Source organism: Pteropus vampyrus, unplaced genomic scaffold (assembly GCF_000151845.1).
Source record: "Pteropus vampyrus isolate Shadow unplaced genomic scaffold, Pvam_2.0 Scaffold7, whole genome shotgun sequence".
Classification (NCBI taxonomy): domain Eukaryota; kingdom Metazoa; phylum Chordata; class Mammalia; order Chiroptera; family Pteropodidae; genus Pteropus; species Pteropus vampyrus.
The window spans coordinates 13,942,800-13,965,645 of record NW_011888788.1 but is presented as its reverse complement, the minus strand read 5'-3'; the positions used below and the strand labels follow the sequence as shown (position 1 = coordinate 13,965,645).

The 22,846-nt window shown below is 36.7% G+C and overlaps 3 protein-coding genes across 12 annotated transcripts in view; all 3 read right to left on the bottom strand.

Moving 5' to 3' along the window:
• The window catches only part of DTD1 (D-tyrosyl-tRNA deacylase 1), a 154,808-nt gene extending 147,677 nt beyond the window's left edge, over window positions 1-7,131 (bottom strand). For 2 of the 4 annotated variants that reach the window (XM_023537649.1, XM_023537651.1), the window contains exons 1-2: window positions 5,028-5,208; window positions 513-603 (exon numbers count right to left, since the gene is read on the bottom strand). In XM_023537649.1, coding sequence (XP_023393417.1) covers window positions 513-603; window positions 5,028-5,070 — 134 coding nt within the window. In that variant the 5' untranslated portion in view covers window positions 5,071-5,208. Of the gene's footprint in view, window positions 1-512; window positions 604-5,027; window positions 5,245-6,994 lie in introns of those variants that run through there. The other 2 variants (XM_023537646.1, XM_011370711.2) reach the window with 2 other exon arrangements.
• On the bottom strand, window positions 6,629-12,204 carry LOC111746625 (small integral membrane protein 26-like). Of its 3 annotated transcripts, none has more exons than XM_023537663.1 (3): window positions 11,998-12,204; window positions 11,016-11,066; window positions 6,629-7,612 (listed from the first exon to the last, which is right to left on the bottom strand). In XM_023537663.1, the coding sequence occupies exons 1-3, from the start codon at window positions 12,113-12,115 to the stop codon at window positions 7,542-7,544; spliced, it is 240 nt and encodes a 79-aa protein (XP_023393431.1). In that variant the 5' UTR covers window positions 12,116-12,204; the 3' UTR covers window positions 6,629-7,541. The 3 variants fall into 3 exon arrangements, with proteins under 3 accessions (XP_023393431.1, XP_023393425.1, XP_023393420.1); XM_023537657.1 differs by having other exon boundaries at window positions 6,629-7,250; window positions 11,998-12,202; XM_023537652.1 differs by lacking the exon at window positions 6,629-7,612 and adding an exon at window positions 8,827-10,919 and having other exon boundaries at window positions 11,998-12,200.
• Window positions 12,205-16,670: 4,466 nt separating this feature from the next.
• The window catches only part of SEC23B (Sec23 homolog B, coat complex II component), a 34,381-nt gene continuing 28,205 nt past the window's right edge, over window positions 16,671-22,846 (bottom strand). For 2 of the 5 annotated variants that reach the window (XM_023537587.1, XM_011370688.2), the window contains exon 20: window positions 16,938-17,774. In XM_023537587.1, the coding sequence (XP_023393355.1) occupies window positions 17,685-17,774 (90 nt within the window). In that variant the 3' untranslated portion in view covers window positions 16,938-17,684. Of the gene's footprint in view, window positions 17,775-22,846 lie in introns of all 5 variants that reach the window. The other 3 variants (XM_023537597.1, XM_023537596.1, XM_023537592.1) reach the window with 2 other exon arrangements.

The following is a 22,846-nucleotide window of genomic DNA, read 5'->3' as shown; positions in this document are numbered from 1 at the left end:
GATTCCATCACTTACAGGAAGTGTAACTTTAGGCAAGTTACTTTTCCACTCTAAGCCTCAGTTTCCTCATCTGTAATAATATGTAATCATGGTCTACCTCATAGGGTTGTTTGGGAATTTTTTTTTTTTTTTTTTTTGCCAGTCCCTCCAATTCACAACAGCTGCCAGTGGGAAGTGGAGCCAAGATGACAACCACCCATTATCTGCTCCTTCAAGTTGGGGAACAAATCAAAACATGGGTCCAATTCTAATTTTTTATAGAAGAATTCAATCTTTGCACTGGGAAAAATAGTACCCCATTTTACACTCTTTCTTGGACCTACTCAAAATGAACAATTCAGCCAATACTCTGGAGAAAACTTAAGGTTATTGAAAATATGTCAAAATATCTGAGGAAAGACAGCTTAACAACTATGTATATATATAATGTGTATGTGTACGTGTGTATACAATGGGATATAATCACCACATATCACATTCAAATAGCACTGACTTATAAATCCACATCTTACATGTGCTCCAGTTCCTTTTGTGTATCTTCCAGAGAAATACCAAGCAATACACAGATGCCCCGTCCAATGGCATTTATCTGCTCTCCTCCAACTAGAAAGTAAACAAAAGGGAAAAAGACTCATAAATAAATAGGTGCCATGAAGCACTTTTAAATAACCATAGGAATGTTTAAACATCACACATACTTCTCATTATGTCTTTGGTAAAGTCAGTAGGTATTCAAAAATGAAAGGAGTTACATTAATGCAGTAAGATGATCATAATTTATGTCCATTCTGTTTTTATGCCTGGAATTAATGAGTTGTGAAGTGAACTATAAGCAGGATTTTAGGGCCACATTTTCATCTGTGTGACCTTGGGTAAGACACCTGAAACTTTCTGATGGATTTTGCCAATCTCTAAAAACAGAAAAGTTTTCCTGACCAGAGAATCCAGCTCGGCTATATTAATTCTCAACAGATGCCAGCTTTTTTTGGAATCAGCAAATCTGGTAACACAATACACAGCACAAAATGAAAAACATTTATGTCAGAAAAATTTAGAAATTATTTTTCTACTTACTGCAGAAAAGGTAATTATGGTTTAAAAGTTAAGCTTCAAGTCAGCAAACTTCTATTATTTCCTAGTTTAGTACTAAAGTTGTAGTCTAAGCCAATGATTTCCAAATCTTTTTGAATCATGCACCTCATCCATAAAAAAAAAAAAATCACTTAGCATATATTCCTGCTCCAGACATTTGTATATGTATTTGTAGTCAAATGTACACCCTCCTACCATTAGACAGTCTCTCAGTGTTGGCACAGTATTTAAGCCAAGATGCATCATTACAATGGTGAATTAAAGTCTATACTTCAAATGTTGATCTTCAAAATTTTCAACTTTTGGCCAACTTGTTGCCAAATCTCATTAGATTGTTGATCTTCTGCTACTTTATGATGTACTAACCAATCAGGAGAGGGTTAACTCTGCCATTTTCTTGTTGTTTACTTCTGCAGGATAATAATATCTATAAATATACTTGACAAAGAATCATAGACTTTACTGTGTCACAGTATCCTGCAAGCTAAGGAAAGAATAAGAAACTCCCTTCTTTCAGGTATCTGATGAGGGACCACCTGACATTCAGACCCCAGGGGAGCACCAGCATCAACTCATTCCTGAAATATTAGTAAAGCTTAATTTCTCGAATTTTTACGCTAAAAAAGCAAATATTTTAATATTTTCTTCTGTGCTACTTTTCTTATAATCGACTGAGTGATTTACTGTCCTTTGAGCCACTGACTCAAAAGCTGAAACAGAAAAAAATCCATCCTGACATAAGCAGTAAATAATCGGGGTTGTATACTTGTTTGCATGCTTTAGAAAAAGTGTTTGGCTTTATTTGTTTTTTAAATAAATCAATATTATTTTCTTATAACATCAATATATTTTCTAAATTTTCCCCAAAGTATGTTTTAAATGCTTAAAAAACAATGATTATTGAGTTATATCCACCATTAAAGTAATTATGCATTATAGAAAATTTGGAAAATATAAATAACAGGAAGGAAAAAAGAACACTCAAAGACAAACACTTTAATATTTTAATTATTTCTTTTGATATTTTCTCTTCATAGATTTTTACTTCATGTTTTCAACTGTAATAATATTATCAATTTTTGTGTCTCATCTTTTCTCTAACATCACATAAGGGTTCTTCCATGTGATAAGCTTTTCCCAAACATCTTTTAATAGTTGCATCCCATCCAGTGGACTAACCATCTCATTTGGCTAGATATATGACTTGTTTCATAAGTCTCACTTCAATAAATAACACTGTGATGAAAATCTTTGTACACTAAAGCTTTTTTTTAACAGGCTTCTTAGAGTAGTTTTCAGTTAACAGCAAAATTGAGCAGAAGGTACTGAGATTTCCCTTATATTCTTGTCCCCACATATGCAGTCTCTCCATCATCGACATCCCCACCACAACTCATTTCCTTAGCTTGCATCACCATGTTACAAGAGATGAACCTACAATGACACCTCATAATCATCCAGAGTCCACAGTTACATTGTGGTTCACTCCTGGTGTTGTACATATATGGGTTTGGGCAAATATATAATGACATGTATCTACCATTATAGTATGTCATACAGAGTCCTTTCACTGCCCTAAAAATCCTCTGTGTTCCACTTATTCATGCCTCTAAAGTATTTTCTATAATTAGGATTATCTTCTTAGAGTTGATTCTCAAAAGTAGAATCATTATTTGAAGTGATTCGAATCACTATTTGAGGAGTGTTAACATTTTTATAATGTATTATTATCTTAATAAGAAACAAATTATGCCCCAAAGCTTATATATATCAGTTTACTCTCTTACTTTGGAACACTTTTGCTCCTCTTTCTGGGACAAGTAGAAGAATTAAGAGGTTTAAAGGGATTTTTTATCATAGTCAAATGGAGTCAAGGAAAAAACTTGAGAAGCATCATTTTACACAAAAGATCACCAGGCTAGAAAAGACCTCAGATACTTGGTCAGTTTCTCCTATGAGTGGCATCACCCCAGAGACCTCTTCTTTGAGAATTTACAACCTCTCTAATTAACACATTCAAACCCGAAGATTTTGGATCCTCTTCCCAACATTCTATGATTCTATTCAGATTTTGGCTGCTGCAGCTGAGTGACAGGACATGGGGGTTACTGTACTATTCTGTCTGTTTAATCAAATGAGTATGTTTGAAATATCCTATACCAAAGCTTTTTAAATTAGATCATCACAATAATCACGCTAGGACATCAAAATGTGCCTGACCAATCTCATAAAGTGAATCTACCACATAATAAGATGTGACTCCTAATATTCTGCTCTGTCCCAACTGTAAAATTGGAAGTGACACTTTAGAACCCCTGAAATAAAACATCCATCACATACAGCCACATTTCAGTGAAGCCAGTTACATTCTTAAGGAATCAGAAATCTCTTTCCATTACAATTCAACTAGAAGGCCTGGCTAACTCCAAGGTCCCTCCAGCATTGAGAGAGAATTCCATTTTATTAGCACCTTGCCACAATTAACATTTGATGTTTTTTAATAGTAGGTTTGGTTGTTTGTTTTTAACTAAAAGCATACAATTTAAATAGTAAACTAAAATCAGTCAAACTATTCAGCAAATCTCACAGAATACATGTTTTCAATATTCCAGATCCCCAGAATGGAGAATACAGGAGAGATAAGACCAAAAACTAAATTCTCCAAAGTTTACTCATTGTTAGTGATGACCACATAGAGCAGACTACAAGATTCCTCTCAATAAAGCAAAAAAAATCTTTCCATCTATGAATGTCCCAGTTTCAGTGAACTTAAATATTATCTGAAATGATAAAAAAATTGTTTTAAAATTCCATAAATCCCTGTGTTATTCTATTCCCTATTACTCCAAGGCTATATCCCAGTTACCAGAACAGCTTAGAAATCATTAGGCAGGTTTGAAAAGTAGAATCTCAGACCTAAACACGGGTAAATAATTCTGCTAGGTTTGGTTGTTTCTTCAGAGGATTTTGTTGTTTTGTTTTTAGATTTATACTTTCCTAGGCACAAGAACACATATTTGGTGTGGACTGGCTTTAAAGATATCTGGAATAATCTGGACTGTAACAATATTGTAATTCTGCCAACAAAAATAGAAAAGACTAGAAAACAATCTAAAATTCTTCATTAAAAATTTTTAAGTATCTTCATTATCTTGGTTTGAGTTTTTAAAAAGACTACCTTATCTACATTAATCATCCGGACCCCGGATGTTCAACTAGACTACAGTGATCATGTGATGACTAATGGTTGGGTGGCTTGGTCCACAAGAAATTAGTGGGAAGAAGAAATATTTCATCCTGAATTTTATACATTTTCACCCCATCCCTGCAGGGTTCAGCAGGTGAAGAAGAGGGGTGTCCTGGGGTGGGGAACGTTCTGAAGCTGGTCTGGGGACTGGTCACATGGGTATACACAACTGTCAGAAATCCATATGAACTCATATCTGTGTATCTTATTGGGAATCAAGCTCCATAAAAATTAGGAAATGGGCAAATTTAGAAAATGAACAAAATGGAAGATTTAAAAATAGAGCGTTGGGAAGGGGGTGTTCTTGCTCCAGAAATGCTCCCTACATGCTGTTTGTGCACTATTCCATTGAACAGCGGGCCATGGAGATGCTCGGAGGTTCTGCCACCCTGTACTCAGGACCAAAAAAAAAAAAAAGATAACAAGGCGCGTTTATCGCGAACCCAAACAGGAAACCCTGAGGCAGGAGACGCGCTAGGGCCCATCAGGCACATGGACAGCGCTCCGGGGCCATAGCGGCTCCCAAGCCGACCCGTACTCGAGGTTGCGGGGGCCGAGATCGCGCAGGGGCCGCAGGCGACAGAGCGGCCCCGGGGACCGTGCGGGGAAACCGATGCGGGGGCGGCTGGGGACTGCCGTGCGCGGGGTCAGGGGCGGCTTCTCCTGGGCCCGGCCCCGCCCGACTGACCTGTGACGCTGGCCCGAGTGACGCGCTGCACCACAGCTTTCATGGCGGCGGCTGGGGCGAGTAGGGCGGCGCCGCGCTCCTTCCAACCTCGCGACTCTGCGAGCGGCTCTGCGGCCAGCGCCCTCTGCGGGTGGCACCGGGAAGCGCGCCCGGCGGCCCTATCGGACCAGGTTGGTGATGGCCCGCTGTCGACCACGCCCACCACAGGTCGGGCCCGCCCACGTCGGGCGCGCCTACCTGACCTCCCTATAACTCCGTTCACCCAGGGATAGGCCACACCCTATTCTCGGGCCTGCTCCACCCACAGCTGGGCCTCGCCCGACCCCGCGGACCCCGACCCCGCGGACCCCGACCCCTGCCCAGACTCAACTCTCCCCAAACCACTTTCTGCACGTTCTTTTCTCACATTCCCAAGCCTGAGAGCCATCATCCCTAAATCCCAACCTTGCCCTGAATCCTAATCCTAATTGTCCTTCCTTCCGCTTTTCCATCCCTCTGCCCCCCAAATCCTCTCAATTGTTTTTCCTTTGTCTCCCTGCCTCAGTGGCTTCTCAGCAACCAGGCAGAACAGGAGCTGCTGCCTAAAATAGCAATTTATCTATTTAGGTAGTTATTTGACTTAACCATGTCATGGTTAGTGCAGAGATGCATACTGTAATTCTTTAATTCTAATCCCCCCTGTAATACAAATATTAATACTTAGACCTCACAAGGTTGTTAGATTTAAATAAAATAGACTGTTAAAGTGCTTAGAAAGCTGCAAAGAACTAAAATTATTATCACATCCTCTAATAGCATTGGTGAGTGGAGAATATGGTCCAGGATGTGCTACTTGAAAATATGGCATCTTGTAATATTTTAAGCTGAAAGAATATGGGAAAACAGTAAAAGCAGGAAAATCATTCAAACCTCCTGACCCTTCTCCCCTGGAACAGGTCATAAAACCCTTATGTGAGAGATGCCATCCCTACACCTGGAAGGAATAGCATCCTATCTCTCAAGAACAAATAGGCTTTGGGAGGTCTCCCCCAGTTTGCTACAGTTATCTCATACTCCTTAACCTACCTTATTCCTCCACAACTGCCCACTACTCATCAAATCTAGCATAAAAATACTCAGGTCCAACTGTTTCTTCAAGTCTTCATTTCCTTATGAAGGCTCCAGGGTCATGTATTGATTGACTGAGTTGTCACGTGTAAAACTTAAATAAATGTGTGGGCTTTTCTCGTGTTCATCTGTCTGCCAGTTTAATTTTCACACCCACCCAGGGACCTTACAAGTGCTAAGGAAAACTTTTCCTTCCCCTACAAGAGAAAGCATTCAAATAAAGAACAAGGAATAGTCATTCAGCCAGAAAAGATAACAAACTAGTGTGCTTGAATGTTAACACTACACACTAAATTATTTTAATGAAGTGGCCAAAGTTAACCTCACCAGTGATGAAACAAACATCACATACTCCCTGATACTGCATTGAGAAAGACCGTATCAGTTTTGTGGTATTTCTACCAAAAATGTTTAAACTGCATTGGGGTAGGAAGAACCTCTCCTCTACTGTCAAGTTTTTAGCTGGTCTAATAATCAAATAGACGTGAGCCTGATTAACAAGAAAATAACCAAATTTAAAACATATATATGTGCGGGAACCACACAAACATGCAAGAGTCAGAGACCTCACATGCATAAGAGGTTTAAAGATAGAAAGGAAAAATGAGTATATGAGATATGCTGAGCAAGGGATGAGGTAAGGTGTCTTGGGGGCTTCAAAGGGTCTTTGCAGGGAAAACAAATGTTTAGTAACTAGTAGTTTGCCCTGCCCTATAGATAGGTCAAAGGAGGTTATCTCTGATAATCTCTTATTGTGGTCAAAGCCCCAACTTAAATTCTTCTAGGTAGTTAAGGGAAGGGCGGAAGTTTCTCTTGAGCCCATGGCTAAAGTTGCCTTTAGCTCTAAACAATCTACATACCACAGAAGTACATGTTAGGGTGACTCTTTCTGAAATCCCCCAGTTCCTTTGAAGTTCCTTTGAAACTTCCTTGGAAGTTTTACATTCCAGAAGTTGCGTTGATAAATCGCTCTATATCTCATTAAACCAGTCTCAGTCTTGAGAAAAGTTCAGTTCAGTTAAATAGTTGTGTCTCATTTCAGGAGGAGGTGATGCTGGTGGGCTCCCAAAGTTAGACCTCTGATGCAAGCAATCAGGTATTTAATAAGAGGCATCTCTATGGAAACAAAAGAAAATCAAAGGCTAATGATCAGAACAGACTATAATCTCAGTTTCTGAGTTCTGAAGGCAGGCAATTGAGAAGATTCTTAGATGTGTGTCTCGAATCATCTTCAGAGGAAAGCAGTTAGTCTGATAGATTCTCCTAGTCTGCAGTTTGAATGTTTCTAATGTTCTTTCTGCAACAGGCACGAAGATTGTCCATATGTGAGCTGCTGTGGTGATTGCTCTTAAGTCTTGTTGTCCAACTTTAGCTTGCATGGCCTTGGGAACAGTGCAGTTTCAGTTCTCAGTGATTCCAAGTCAAAGGATGGAAGTAAATTGGAAATAGTTTGGAGTCACAGGCAGACATTGGAGGAGCTAGAATTCAAAATCCAGTCCAGTTTATAAGTAGAAAAAAAAAAAAAAACCTCAAGATAATGAATAGCTCAAGAATCTAATATCCACAAAGGTATAATTTCTATTGAAACATAATTTTTGTCTCAAAAATCACTCCAATTTTTACCAAAGATAGCCAAATTAAGACTTATTTGCAAAATAAGTCATTTCAATAAATTTGGCCTGGTTATTTGTGTAAATCCAGTAAGAATAGTAATTAACCACATAGGCTCTTTGAAAACTGCTTTGCTGCAATTTTTCATAAGGAATTTTCAGATTGAATTTTAAAAGGCCTCTTGAAGCCAGAAAAGCCAAGGCAAGGACTTGCCATTAGATGATGCCTGCAATACCTAGATTTGGATAAGTTCCTCTCTTCTCGAGCTCCCCAAAATATTCTGAGGTTCCTGCATCTGCCAAGAAAGGACTCTTTACTCACCTGGTAAGGCTACTGGAAACCTTGTAAGGCCAACATTTCCAAGAGTTTTTATTATCTCCCATAAGTCAATCTTAAAGCTATCTGGTCATATCTGAGTCTAGGCATGTCTCTCTCAAATATGACATTCCAGTGAAAGCCTTGTTAATATAACTAGTTTCCAACAGTATCCTGTTATAGAACAGATTCTTATTAAACTTGGGCTAATAACAATATTGCCATGAAAATGAGAACACTAACTGCTGCGTTTCCAAACTCTGGAGGGATCAAGTAGGGAGAAATAGACAAATGTTTTAATTCTGCTTACAAAGGTATAATTTACCAAATTGCTCTAAGTCTAGCAGCTTTAGAAAAAAAAAATTCCTTATATCTGGAAAATAAAAGTTAAAGAACCAGCAATGTTTCAAACAAAAAGTTATAAAAATTTAGTAACCATTCTCATCAGTTCATTCAGTCCTGTATAATTGGAACTACTTCTGCTTGAATCGTTTTTCTATTAGTTCTCTCAAACTTGCCTGATGATTGATGATCGGGTCAGTGATAATTCCCGAGTTTTCAAGGCTGTCATGGCTTATGTGATTTGCTCTATGAAGTGGGTTCCGCAGTCACTACAGATTGTTGAAGGAGTACCCCAAGTGGGAAACACATTTTTTAAGTTTTTTTTTGCCACTGAGGGTATCAGCCTTTCAGTAAGGGAAGGATTTACTCCATCTGAGAAACAGATATATTGATAACCCATACAAAATAGCTGTCTTGGGTTTCATTTAATTTACAGACATTGTTTATTATATACCCTGGAAGTTTATCACTTATTTTATAATGTTTCTCATGCAATTTAACATATAAAATAAGAATAATTAGTTTAAAAGTTTCTCTAAGGAGAGAAAACATATCTTTTGAGGTGTTCCAGGGGCTGTTCTAGAGGCCCTTCCAAATCAAGACTCTATTTATAATTTGAACTTGGGAAATTTGTCAAAATATAACAAAAGTTTTGGACGTTTGACTAAATAGGATCATAAATCATTATGAAGCAATATTTAATCATCCACTTAAGCAAAGTGACAATAAGATTTCAAAGACAAATATAGTTTACATAATTGTTAGCAAAATTTAGTTCTTACTATTGAAGAAATTCAGTTTTCTTATCAAGGACCAGATTAAGACAATGTAAAACACAGAAAATTATTTTAATAAAATAATCTTTGCTTTCTAGATAGAAAACTGATTCACAATTATCAGTTGCAGACCAATAGACCTAGAAAACTTTGTCCTTTTTAGCAGAGAGCGAAAACCAAACTCTAATTTTACATCAGCTTACTTTTGCTATTTAAATTCACTTAATTTCAATCTTATTCAGCTTGACCACTCATAAAATTTCCTTTCTCAAGATTCCTTTTTCATAAACTTTCTTTGACTTTGTGTCCCTTTTAGTGTGTCACCTTCTCTTACCCAATCAAGACCAAATTACTTCACTTCCCTTAACGAAAACACATTTCATACCCTTTTTTCAAACCAAATATATCCTATTTTTCTTGTATATGTAGTTGTTTTCCCTATTATTAGTTTTTGTACCTTTAATCACATATATAGGAATTCTTAACTTTTACAAATGTGAATTTCTAGTAAAACTAAGGAGTAAGCAAATTGTGAACTGTTATGTCAGTATTCTTTTAAATTTATAAGCACATAATTTCTAGAAATATATATTTCCTCATAGCACAAAGAAAATTTTTAATGTGGCACAACACGTTTACTAATAGACCTAAGTATCTTTAGTTCCTCTATTAAGAAGCAAAAGGTAGATAAACTTATGTTCAGTAATTAATGTTTCAGTATTTTATCTTATCTGGAAATGGTATATTCAGTGAACATCCATCATTTCATTTAGATAGCAAAACTTTAGTTTCAAGTTACCAGAGACTTAGGAAGCCATTTTTAAGGGCACATATGTCAACCTAAGAACATCCAAACTTGTAGAAAATTTTTATAGGAGTTTACTAGTTTATTTGAGTCCAACAAAAGCAGGCGGGCTCATTGAGTGGCTGGCTACATTCTAGTTCCTGGTACCAGGTCCTCCTAAGACTACAGCATACTCTGCTTTAGTTCCGAGCTGTCTATACACATTTTTGATAAACACCCTGATTTAAGATCACTTATGTGGGTTTGTTACTTGCAACCAAGTAACAAGTTGCAAGTTGTACTGTACTTCAGTAGCTCCTTGGGTACTATTGGTACTTGGCAGCACTGTACTTCAGGAACCATGTTGTCCTGACTTTGTGTCCCCTGTATCTAGAATACCGGTAGCTGTAACTGGGGTTTAATCCATGCCTGCTGAAAATGAGGAGTATCTTTACTGGTCCTAAAGAACAGGTTGAATCTATTTAATTTGGGAGTTATTACCTAATCTTAAATGGAACACTAAAGCCATGTCTGACAGCAATATGAAAGACATATAAATTTCGTGAACTAGTTTCAGAAAAGGGAGATTGTAGAAGCTAAATGTCACTTCGACCTTTCATTCATGAAGTATAGAGGAACACCTTTTGAATATGCAAGTTTACTTTTCTACAAGGAAATATTTATCGCACATTATTAGTGATTATATTTTACAGCAAAATTAAATTAAATACACTTTTCACAAACATAAAATGGAAACCAAGGCATCTATCAAATGTATATGCTGAACCAAAGTTCAGAATTAAGCAGTTAATCATGATTCTGGTCCAGGGCCACCGGTCCATGATTTCCAAAAGTTGAGGATCTTGTCAGTAATTGGAACAAAATCTTCTTTATATGTGACAATGGTTTCCACATAAAACCCTTTTGGGAGTTCAGTTATTTCATTTATTTCACCACCTTAAAAAACGAAATGTGAATTATTAACTTTTAACTTAAACAGCAGTCATTAAAATTATTAGTAAAGTCTTGGAAATAAACTAAGGTAAGAATTACTTTGCTCAGGTATTTCATTTGTTGAGACATCCTTTTGCTCTACTTCATCACCTTTAAAAAAAATATAACACCCGAATTAATAACTTTTAATTTAAACATCAGTCATTAAAATTACTAGTAAAGTTTTAGAAATAAAATAAACTAAGGCCAGAATTATCCCCACCCCCATCAGATTCTTGACACCAATTTCTTTCTGTAAAAAAGAAAAATAAATAAAACGTGACCACTACAGACACTGAAATGCTTTTAAACACTCAATACTGGACATGTGTACTTTCAGGCCACTGATAATCTTCATCACCAAATGTAATCTTCAGCAATTTTCACATCACAGCTTTACTGAGATATATTTAACATATCATACAATTAACTCATTTAAAATGTAACATTCAATGATTTTTAGTATATTCAGATCTGTGCAGCCGGCACAACAATCAATTTTACACTATTTTCATCCAAAAAATGAAACTCAATACCTTTTAGCTGTCACTCCCCATCCACGACTCCCCTTCAGCCTCAGGCAACCACTAACCTACTAGAAGTATCTATAGATTCCCAGCACATTTTTAAAGGCTAAGGGATTTCCTTTTCCGCCCAGTAACGGGGATGGTTTTAATAACACTCCTTGGTTGGAGTGTTATTAAGTGTTGAAACTGCTCGCCAAAGGTAACGAGGGATGTTACAGAAGCATCACCTCTTTTAATCAGCATCCAGTGTCTTTGAATTCCATCTCGAACCTTATAGATTCTTCATACTCTGAGTATAGGGATGGCCTCATTCAATAAATAAGCAAGATTTAGTTAAGAAGGTTACGAGGTAGCTCCTGGCAGACTCCACTATAACGAATGACTCTAAGCAACAGTTCCCAAGTTTTGCAGAATAAACTTGGGGCTGGAGGCACACCAAAGCCGCCAGTATGACCCCTGGGTACGCCCCACCGAAGGCTGCACGGCGGGTGAAAGGTCTTGCAGGAGAGCCGTACCTGATAACTTGCTCTTTTTCCCACCTAGGAAAAACAAGGAGCCCAACAGGGTCCAGGCGCCCAATGCGTACACCGCTGACATGCGCCGGTACCAAATCACAGCCTGATCCGGACGCATGGCGCCTCTCGGGGAAGGACTCGATCCTCCGAAACCAGGGCTGAGGCGAGCCTTGCGGTCGCCGAGTCGCAGCCGCCGCTGCCTCCAATGGAGAGCGGCCACCGGCCCTGCTTCCTACGCTGGCCCAGATGCATCCTGGGGCCTGTAGTCCCGAAAGTCACGCGAGATATTGGACACAAGTATGGAACCTGGGGTCGGCTGGCTTCCGTGCTTTGCTGCGAATGCACGACCTTGCATACCGAATGACCTACCAAATGACAAATTCTCTGAACAAACTTCTCATTTGCAAAATGGTAACGTCTGCCTTAATAGCCTTCACATGTTCTTTGTAATGGTTAATTCCATTCCTCCTCTAGCTCTCAGATTCGCGAATTTACCTACCACCTGTCTCAAACCGCAACTCATGTTTCCGATTTCCCCTTCTGGAACCCTGTCTGGGTTAACCTTGGGTCCCTCCACGTCAAAGCTAATCCCTCCATTGTGCTGTGGGCCCCATTCTTTACTGCTTCCTCCGGAGCCTTTCCCATTAATTACACTCTAACTATCCCTCTGCCACCTCCCACACATTTTCATTTTATTTTTACTCTTTATCATACAAACGAGCCCATATCTCCAAAAACAAAAACAAAAACCTCTCCTTTGACTGTCAATCTTCAGCTTTTCTCTTACCCATATACATTTCTACAAAGCACAGTCTACCCCAATAGACCAAACAACCTGAGAGCAAAAGTGATGTGCTTGGCACACAGTGGATACTCAGTAAATTGCCATATCTAGTAACTACTTTTCAGCCATAATCAAACTTGATTTCTAAAGCATTTAAACCACTGACCCCACCTGCTCTTTTTATGGCTTCAAAAACATTTTCATCGGGATCTCCATATCCTTCAGGGTTCTTTCTACTTTGCTCATCCTCTAGAAGTTGGTGTTTTGCCAAATAACTCTGCGGATCATTGCCCGAAATGTAAAAACTAAAACTACAAACCTAGAAGAAAACATAGGAGAAAAATCTTTGTCACCTTGGGATAAACAAATATTCTTAGAATACAAAAAGCACGAAACAAATATTGGCAATGGGATATTTCCAAAATTAAAAGTTTTGCTCTTAAAAAGTTAAGAAAATGAAACAAGCCACAGAATATTCGAAGTTAAGAAAATGAAACAAGCCACAGAATATTCAAAATATATATATTTAGCAAAGAACTTGTATCCACAAGATACAATGACCCTCACAACTCAACTATAAAAAGACAATCCAAATAAAAAGCAGGCAACAGATTTGAACAAACACTTGACAAAGGAAGATATATAAATGGCCAATAAGCACAGATACATCATTAGTCATCACAGAAATGTAAATTAAAACCACAATTGGAGTTTACATACCTATTACCTACCTATCAGAATGCCTAAGAATTAGATTGAGAATATAAAGAGTTGTAAAGATTTGAAGCAATCAGAACTCTTAGTAATGGTAACATAAAATGTCACAACCTCTTTACGATACTGGCAGACTTTTTATTTAAAAAAAATTTTCCTATTTCTTTTAATTTTTTATTAAATTTATTGGAGTGACATTGGTTAACAAAATTATATAGGTTTTAAGTGTACAATTCAACAATTCGTCATATGTATGTTGTATTGGGTGTTCGCCAACCAAAATTAAATTTCCTTCTGTCACCATATATTTGACCCCTTTACTCCTATCTACCTCCTCCTTTCCACACCTTCCCTCTGGTAACCACTAATCCGCTGTCTGGGTCCATGAGTCTGTTTGTCTTGTTCGTTGCTTTCAGTTTTATATCTCACAAATAAGTGAAATTATGTGGTTCTCAACTTATTTCGCTTAGCATGATAATCTCAAGATCCATGTTGTCACAAATGGCAGTATTTCACCTTTTCTTATGGTTAACATTCCATTGTATATATGTACATCATCTTTATCCAATTATCTATCAAAGGACACCTTAGTTGTTTCCATGTCTTGGCCACCATGAATAATGCTGCCATGAACATCAGGGTGCATGTATTCTTACAAATAAATGTTTTCAAATTTGGGGGGTAGAAGAGGGACTGCTGGGTCATATGGCAATTCTTAATTTTTTGAGGAATCTCCATACCATTTTCCATAGTGGCTGTACCAATTTACATTCCCACCAGCAGTGTATGAGGGTTTCTTTTTTCCTACAACCTCTCCAACACTTATTGTCTTGTTGAGGATAGCCACTCTAAAAGGTGTGAGGGGATATCGCATTGTAGTTTCAATTTGCGTTTCCCTAATAGCTAGTGCAGTTGAGCATCTTTTCAAATGTCTGTTGGCCATTTGTATATCTTTTTGGAAGAAGGGTCTCCTCAGGTCCTCTGCCCATTTTTTAATCATTTTTTTTTATTATTTTAATACTGGCAGTTTCTTAAAAAGTTCAACTACACCTGCCATACAACTCTGGTATTTCATTCCTATTTAGCCAAAAGAAATGAAAACAGAACATCCACACAAAGACATGTATAGATATCCACAGAGCTTTATTCATATGAGCAAAAAATGGAAACAACCCAAAAATCTACCAACTAGTGAATGGATAAATGAAACGTGGTATACTACTTGGCAATAAAAAAAAAAAAAGGAACTACTGATACATGCAATTGCATGGGTGAATCTCAAATGGACTATGCTAAGTAAAAGCCAAATGCAAGAGAAACCAGACATAAAATTCTAGAAGCAAACTAATCTACAGTGAGAGAAAACTGCCTACTAGTTGCCTAGATGTGGAGAAAGGGAGACTAAATAGTACCTGAGGAAACATGAGGGACAATGGACATGTTCTTGTATGTTGACGGTGGTGGTTTCATGGATGTACTCAATGTGTCAAAACTTACTGAATTGTACACTTTAAATGAGTGTAGTTGTTATTCCTCAATAAAGTTGTTAAAAATAAAACAGAAAAATCAGTATCCTGTTCCAAGCTTGCTTTTCTCACAGCAACTTTGTTATTTTGTTAATGACTCTCAAATCTACAGGTTTCTCCCGAAAGCAAATCCACATCACTGCCAACATGCTGGGTATTTCCAGTTATATCCCACAAGCTCCTTAAACTCACAATGTCCAGGATCCAAGTTATTAATGCCACCCCCCAATAAGAAACAAACCTTCCTTTTCTGTATTTCAGAGGATGGAGACATCACCCAAGCCAGAAACCTAGACTCATCCTCTCACCTAACAACCCATCTGTACCCTCTGTCTGTAAACTCCTGCCTCTGTTCAGACCTCTCTTGGATTCCAGCCTTTTCCTGTCCTGTCACTCTCCTAGAGTTTCTAAACACATAACTCACAACTTCACACCTTAAAAATCAGAGGTTTTCCTTCCCTTTAAGATGGAGTTCAGAGTCCTCATTAGGCACACAGGGTTCCAGGTCCTCCCTCTTGGGATGGCTGCTCTCCACATTCTATCTGGAATTAGCTGTCTTCTATATTGGCCACCCAGTGGTGCCCCCTCCTCCCCACAGCACCATAACTCACTGTAACTGGAGAGAACAGTTGAGCTAGCTGGATCATCACATCTTCTGTTCATTTGAAACAGAAGCCCAAGGAGGAAAGGTTTCGGCCTTAATCTGTATAGTTTTATGTACTCTTCCATATAATGTATCTCAATGAAAAATTATATCCAGAAAATAAAACTCTATGAAAAAGGTACAGAAAACAAAAGCCCTTGGCATTTAAAATATATCCATTTAACACCTTAAGATAGGAAACCCTCCCAGAATGTAGAGGCAAAAAGGCAGTACAAATTCAAAAGACAGACCATCAGAAACAATCCAGATGGTCCAACATGCAATTAATGGAGTTCTCAGCTTTACTTTTCTACATAGCACTCATTCTAATAAATTATATAATTTATTTCCAATTTTTTTTTTTTTATTGTTGGCCTTCCCTTACTAAAACATAAGCACCATGAGGGCAGGAATCTTTGCCTTATTAGCTACCTTCCCAGTGCCTAGAAGACTACTTCATACATAGCAAATACTTAAGAATTATTTGTGGAATGAATGAAATAGTTGTTCTGAAAAGTTATTAATGAGCAAATTATTTCAAGCTTAGAATTTTATACTAAGCAAAGTTGTCAAGTATGAAAACGAATGAGATTCAGTGAATTGAATTATCTTTTTTTTAGGAAAAGTCATCTAAGATGTCAAAATGAAGAGTAGAAGTAATTCAAGAGTCCAAACAAAAAAAATCCCTGGATGACAGCTGTTATGGCAATTGGCTTATGTTTAAAAGGAACATCAGAGATCCTTAAAAATACTCCATTCCATAGAAGCAGCTGAAATTCCTTAACATAGAAAAAAATCTTTCAAAACCAAAAATTAGAAACTCTAGGGAAAACAGCAAATATAAGAACCCGAACAGGAAGCAAACCAACCTGTGGAATGCTAGAATGCAAGAAAAGTGATTTTGTCATTAGGAATGTCCTTCGACTGGCATAAGAACTGGGACATCAAACCCCTGGATAAAAATGTAATGCTATGTGACTCGAACATAAACAATATTAACATGATCACAACTGTGTAAATAATCTTTATTGGTTTTCAATGTTCAGAATCAACTTTGAGACAAAAGACATAACTATGGTTATCAGCTAGAATGTAAATTTTACTAACCTTGATAATATAAAGGTATAGCTAATCAAAACTGAATGGTAGAAAAGTCATCAAATCCTCATTCTTAAAAATAGGAATTGATAGATATTTGGCTAAAACTGATATACATCAACAACAAAAAGCTTGAAAGGAGAGGTTAAAAGCAGTTACTTCTTTTGAGTAAGTCTAGGATTAGGGAGTGAAGGAAACTGTTATTTGTTATAAGCTCTTTAATTTTTTTTTTTTTTTTACCATGCATATATTACATTTTGATTAAAAAGTTGTACCTGTTAAAAGTTATTTTACTTGTGCCCAAGATAAATGTATTGTCATTCTGTGAGAGCCGCTTATGCCCATCAGCCACTCTTAAAGTCTACCTGTTTACATGAAATATTATATGTTAGGGACAGTGCCACTCTAGATCACACTACCTCAGAAAGTTTCACACATTTCAAACTTTTCCTTGGTGTTAACATTTAGACAATAAATGAAGATTAAATTCAGGAAATGTCTCTTGCAGGAGGAGTCACTTAAAACACACACACTCACACAAAGACCTCAGAAAATCAAATTTGTATTAGCATTATGTTAGCCAGTGCTTTCTTCATCCAGATTTATTTCCTTTATATGGTTTTCATCTAAGAGAGTTGCCAAAACATATTACCTCTGATTATATATAGATTGTCATGTTAGGATACAAACAGCAGATAAACATTTACAAGTACCAAAACATTCATGACTTTATAATATGATGTAAGAAAGGGGGCACAGATAAGAAGAACAAATAAATTATAACCTTAAGAGTTACATGTAACACTTCTTTTGATTATTTATTAAAATCCACAAAAAGTGAAAGGAATGTCATTGAGCCTTTATAAACAATTGTGAACACAATTGACAGTGTTTTCTTCAATTTCCTGCTCACATCCCCAGCTTAAGAGGCACTGGAGACAGCCAGCTTCTTCAAATGATCCATGAACACCTGCAAACTAACGTCATCAGTCAGGATGGGAGCTCCCGTTTCCTGAAATTTAATGACAAATTTATTGGCAATTATCTTAAAAACTGTTTAGAATTCATGAGTTATTAAGGACTCAGAATATACACTAGTGTTGTCACCTCTTCTATGAGTACTCACACCAACCCCATCCTCTGCCTAGCTAACTAATTCTTTCAAATAAAGCATAAATTCCTCACAAAATCCTTTTCCCTGACCTACTGAGTACAGACCATCACTACCACTAGGACAATTCTGAGCCTATGCTCTTCTACTTCCCCACTCTCCACAGTATTGATGACTTGTCCAGTGTTTGGCTCCTCACAGGTGTAAGCTCCTGGGGGCCTGCACACCCTGCCTCTCATTTTCCCTACTGCTCTGCCACAGCACCTAGCCTGATGTTCTTAAATGCTCTGCTTACATCAGAAGGTTGATAATGGTATATTCACAAATGAGTAAATCAGTATCTCCACTGAACAGATGGATATCTGTACTATCAGAAAATGCTTATGATTTTTTTAATGTTAAGGGAAAACTGAATATAAATCTCAACTTCTAGAAAGATCCCAAATTTGTTCTTTAAAAAAAGTAAAAATATATAAAAGAATAAACATGACACACACATTTTATTTTACCTATCAAGCCAGAAGTAGTTACTCTAGATAGTGGCACTGTAGGTAATTTTAATTTTCTTTTTTACTATTTTTCTACATATTCAACTTTTCTAAAATAAAATTATACCATTATAATTAGAAAAATGTAAGCATGATTAAAATTTTATAAGAAGATTTCTAGGAAGGAGTAGATATATCTTTCCCTATTTCTTCCACTAGGTACAGCTAAAAACCCTGGACATTTTATATAAAACATAAGAAGACTCTGAAAGGTAGAGAGAAAGTAGCAGACAAACTAGGGATCCTAGGACACAAGGAGCAGCACAGTGGTGAGTTCCCTGGCTTTTCTTTTTGCCTCATACGTCCCAGACTTGGCGCTGATGAAGCTGGCCAATGTCATTAAGCACAGACAAAAACAACAACAAAAAGCCAACTTTCTCTAGCCAAAGAACCAGGGCAGCCTAGTAAAACAGTAACAAGAGACCCCAATAATTCCACCGGAGTAGTATCAGAGAAGAGCAGGTATGGTTCCAGGAATTTCATCTCCAATAGCCAGTAAGAAGTCTCTTGCTCCCACAGGATCAGAAGAGACAACTGGGGAGCCTGGACTTCTACTCTCATATGACTATAATAAGATGTCCCTCCACCACCCACTGGGGTGGTATCAGAGGTCGTCTAGTGTAGAGTCAGCACTTTCGCTATCATCCAACAGTAACAAGGCCATCTCCACAGCAGGATCAGTGGAAACCAAGTGGGAAGCTGGAAACCCATCGCACCCAGTAACAAAGTATCACCTCCCCCACTTCAAGTGTCAGTAGAGGCCAATGAAAAATCTGGATTTCTATCTCCACCTGGCAATAATGAAACAATGTCTCCCCTGACCAGCTCTTGCCCTGCTGGAACTGCATGACAAAAAGTCAGCTAAAACAGCAAGTTTACATAGATCCAAAATCTCATAATAAATATGAAAATGTCTATATTTCAACTAAAAATCACTTGTCATATCAAAAGATCTCAAAGTGAATGAAAAAAAGAGAGTCAACTGCGGTTAACACCATGTTAGAATTATCTGACAAACACTTTAAAGCAGCCATGATAAAAATCCTTCAATGAGTAATTATGAGCACTTGAAACAAATGAAAAAATAGAAAGCCTCAGAAAAGAAATACAAAGTTTCAGGAAAGAAATGGAAGACATAAAAAAGAACCAAATGGAAATTTTAAAACTAAAAAATACAGCAACAAACAAAATGCTCAGTGTATGAGCTCGACAGCAGAAAGGGAACAAAGAAAATCAGTAAACTGGAAGATAAAATAATAGAAATTACTCAGCTGAAAAACAGAAAGAAAATATATGGGAAAAAAATATACAGGGCCTCAGGAACCTGTGAAACTACAAAAGACCTAACATTCGTGTCATTGGGGTCCCAGAGAGAAAGGAAAGAAAGCAGGCTGAAAAAGTATTCAAAGAAACAATAGCTGAAAACTGCCTAATTTTGGCAAGAGACATAAATATACAGAATCAAGCAGACAAGCAAATTTCAAATAGGCTAAATCCAAAGAAATCCACACCTAAACACATGATATTTTCACTTTTGAAAATTCACAATGAAGAAAAAACTCTTGAAAGAAACCAGAGAAAAATGACATCTTATCTATGGGGGTGTGGGGGGGGGGTGGAAAATGACAGAATTTCTCATCAGAAACCATAGAGGCAAGAGAAGTGGCAAAGTATTTTTTTAACTGCCTAAAGAAATATCACCAGATATTCATAGAAAATATCCTTCATGAATGAAGGGGAAATCTAAAATCTCAAATGAAGGAAAACTAAGAACTATCACCAACAGACCTATCCTAAACAAATGGCTAAAGGAAATCTCTAAACAGAAAAGAAATGAGAAAAGAAGGAACCTTGGAGTAGCAAAGAGAGATGAAGAACACAATAAGCAAAAATGTGGATAAATGTAATAGGCTTTCCATTTTCTCTTGAGATTTATAAATTGTGTTTGATGGCTGAAAGAAAACTGTAATTGATGTATGCAGAGGAAATATTTAACACAATTATATTATAAATGAGGCAGGGTAAAGAAACAAAGGGATGTTAAGTTTTGTATTCATTCTTTACTTGTACTGGTCATAAAGACAACACCAGCAAACTGTGAGAAGCTATGCATATATGTTGCAATGAAATGCTCTACACTCCAGAGCAACCAGTAAAAAAAGCTACACAATAAACATACTGAAAAATACTATAAACAAGTTAAAGTGAAATTCTAAAGAATGTTCAGGTAATTCACAGAAAGGCAGGAAAAAGAAAACAAATGAAAAGCATAAAAAACAAACAGAAAACAAAAAATAAAATGGCAGGTTTAAGCCCTAATATATCAATAATTACATTAAATATAAATGCTCCAAACATTTATAAAATTATAAAACTTTAGCATAGCAGATTAAAAACCATGATACGAGAATGTGCCATCTATAAGAAATTCCCTTCGAACATGACAGAAGCAGGTTGAAAGTTAAAGGATGGAAAGAGATGCATCATACGAACATTCATTTTTTTGCATAAAAGGAATAAAGAAAAGAAGGAGTGGGCTTTATTAATGTCAGATAAAGTAGACAGTGCAAACAAAATAATGAATGATATAAGGTCAATCCACCAAGACGACTCAGCAATCTTAACCCTTTTCCCATTTGCCCCCAGATAATTTGCAGATTACAGTCCTTACCTTACCCCCAAAGTTTGCCATAAAATGTCTCTTTTATTATTTTTGCATTGCTCTAGTATACTGATAGTCTTTGGAAAGAATTGACATTCTATTTACAACATTGTTTTTATTAGTTCAATCGCTGAAAATGTCAAATCCGAGAAAACACAGCAGTCCTATGCAAACTGCACTTTTTTTCTCTAAATAGAAAAAGGGCTAAAAATATAGACAAAATTATTCTAAAATTCACATGTAAAGCAAAAGAACTAGAATAGCTAAGACAATTTTGAAAAAGAACAGAGTGGGAGAAATCGGTCTCTCTGATTTCAAGACAGGTAGTCATCAAGACTGTAGTATTAGTAGAGAAATAGAAACAGATCAATAGAACAGGGCAAAAAGCCCAGAAAAGGACTCACACGATTATGACTGACTAATCTTTACAAAGATACAAAAGCAATTCAGTGGAAAAAAGACAGCATTTGTCAACAAATGGTGCTAGAATAATTAGACATCCATTAGCAAAAAATAAAGCTATGCTTCATATCTTACACAAAAATTAACTCAAAATCATGGACTAAATTATAAGCATAAACAAACACAGGTGATCTTTGGGATCTAGGGCTAGGCGAAGAGTTCTTAGATTTGATAATAGCATGATCCGTAAAAGGAAAAATTGATAAAGTGGACTTCATAGAAATTAAATACTTGTGCTCTGCAAAAGACCCAGTGAAGAGGATATACAGACAAGCTACAAGTGAGAAAAAATATACTCAAATCATATATCCAACAAAAGATATAGTCCTTTATATATTCAAGGACTAGTACCTTGAATATATAAAGAACTCAAATTCAACAGTAAAAAAAAAAGCAAATAATCCAATTAGAACACAGACGAACGACAAAAATTTCATCGAAAAAGATATCCAGATGGAAAAGCAGCACATGAAAAGTGTTCAACATCATTAGCCACTGGGAAAATGTAAATTAAAACCACAATGTAATAATACTACATACCTATCAGAAGAGCTAAAATAAAAACAATACCATATGCTGATAAAGATGGAGAGAAACAATCACTCATACACTGCTAGTGGGGATGTAAAAGAATAGTCACTCTGGAAAACAGCATGGCAGTTTCTTAGACTATCCATGTAACCAAATGACTGAGCAAATGTACTCTTGGATATTTATCTCAAAAAAATGAAGACTCATGTTCATAAAAAACATGAATATTTAAAGGAGCTTTACTCCTAATAGTAAAATACTGAACAACCCAGATGTCCTTCAACAGGTGAATGATTAAACAATTGTGGTACATCTATATTGTATAATACTACTTGGCAAATAAAAAGAAACAAATGATTAATACATAAAACAACCTGAATGAATCTCTAGATAATTATGCTGAGGGGAAAAAGCCAATCTCAAAGGTTATGTACCATATGATTTCATATATGTAACATTCTTGATGACAAAATTATAGAAATTGAGAACAGATTAGCAGTTACCAGGTATTAAGGGAGGGGTGGAAGCAGGAGGGAAGTGAGTGTGACTATAAAAGGGCAACATGAAAGATTCTTGTGGTGATGGAAATATGCCTCTCTACTGTATCAATGTCAATATCCTGACTGAGATACTGCATTACAGTTTTACAAGATTTCCCATTGAGGAAAACTGGGTAAAGCGTATAGGGAATCTCCGTATTACTTCTTACAACTGCATATAAATTTAATATAACCTAAAAAAAGGTTAATTTAAAAAATGTTGAAAGAAAA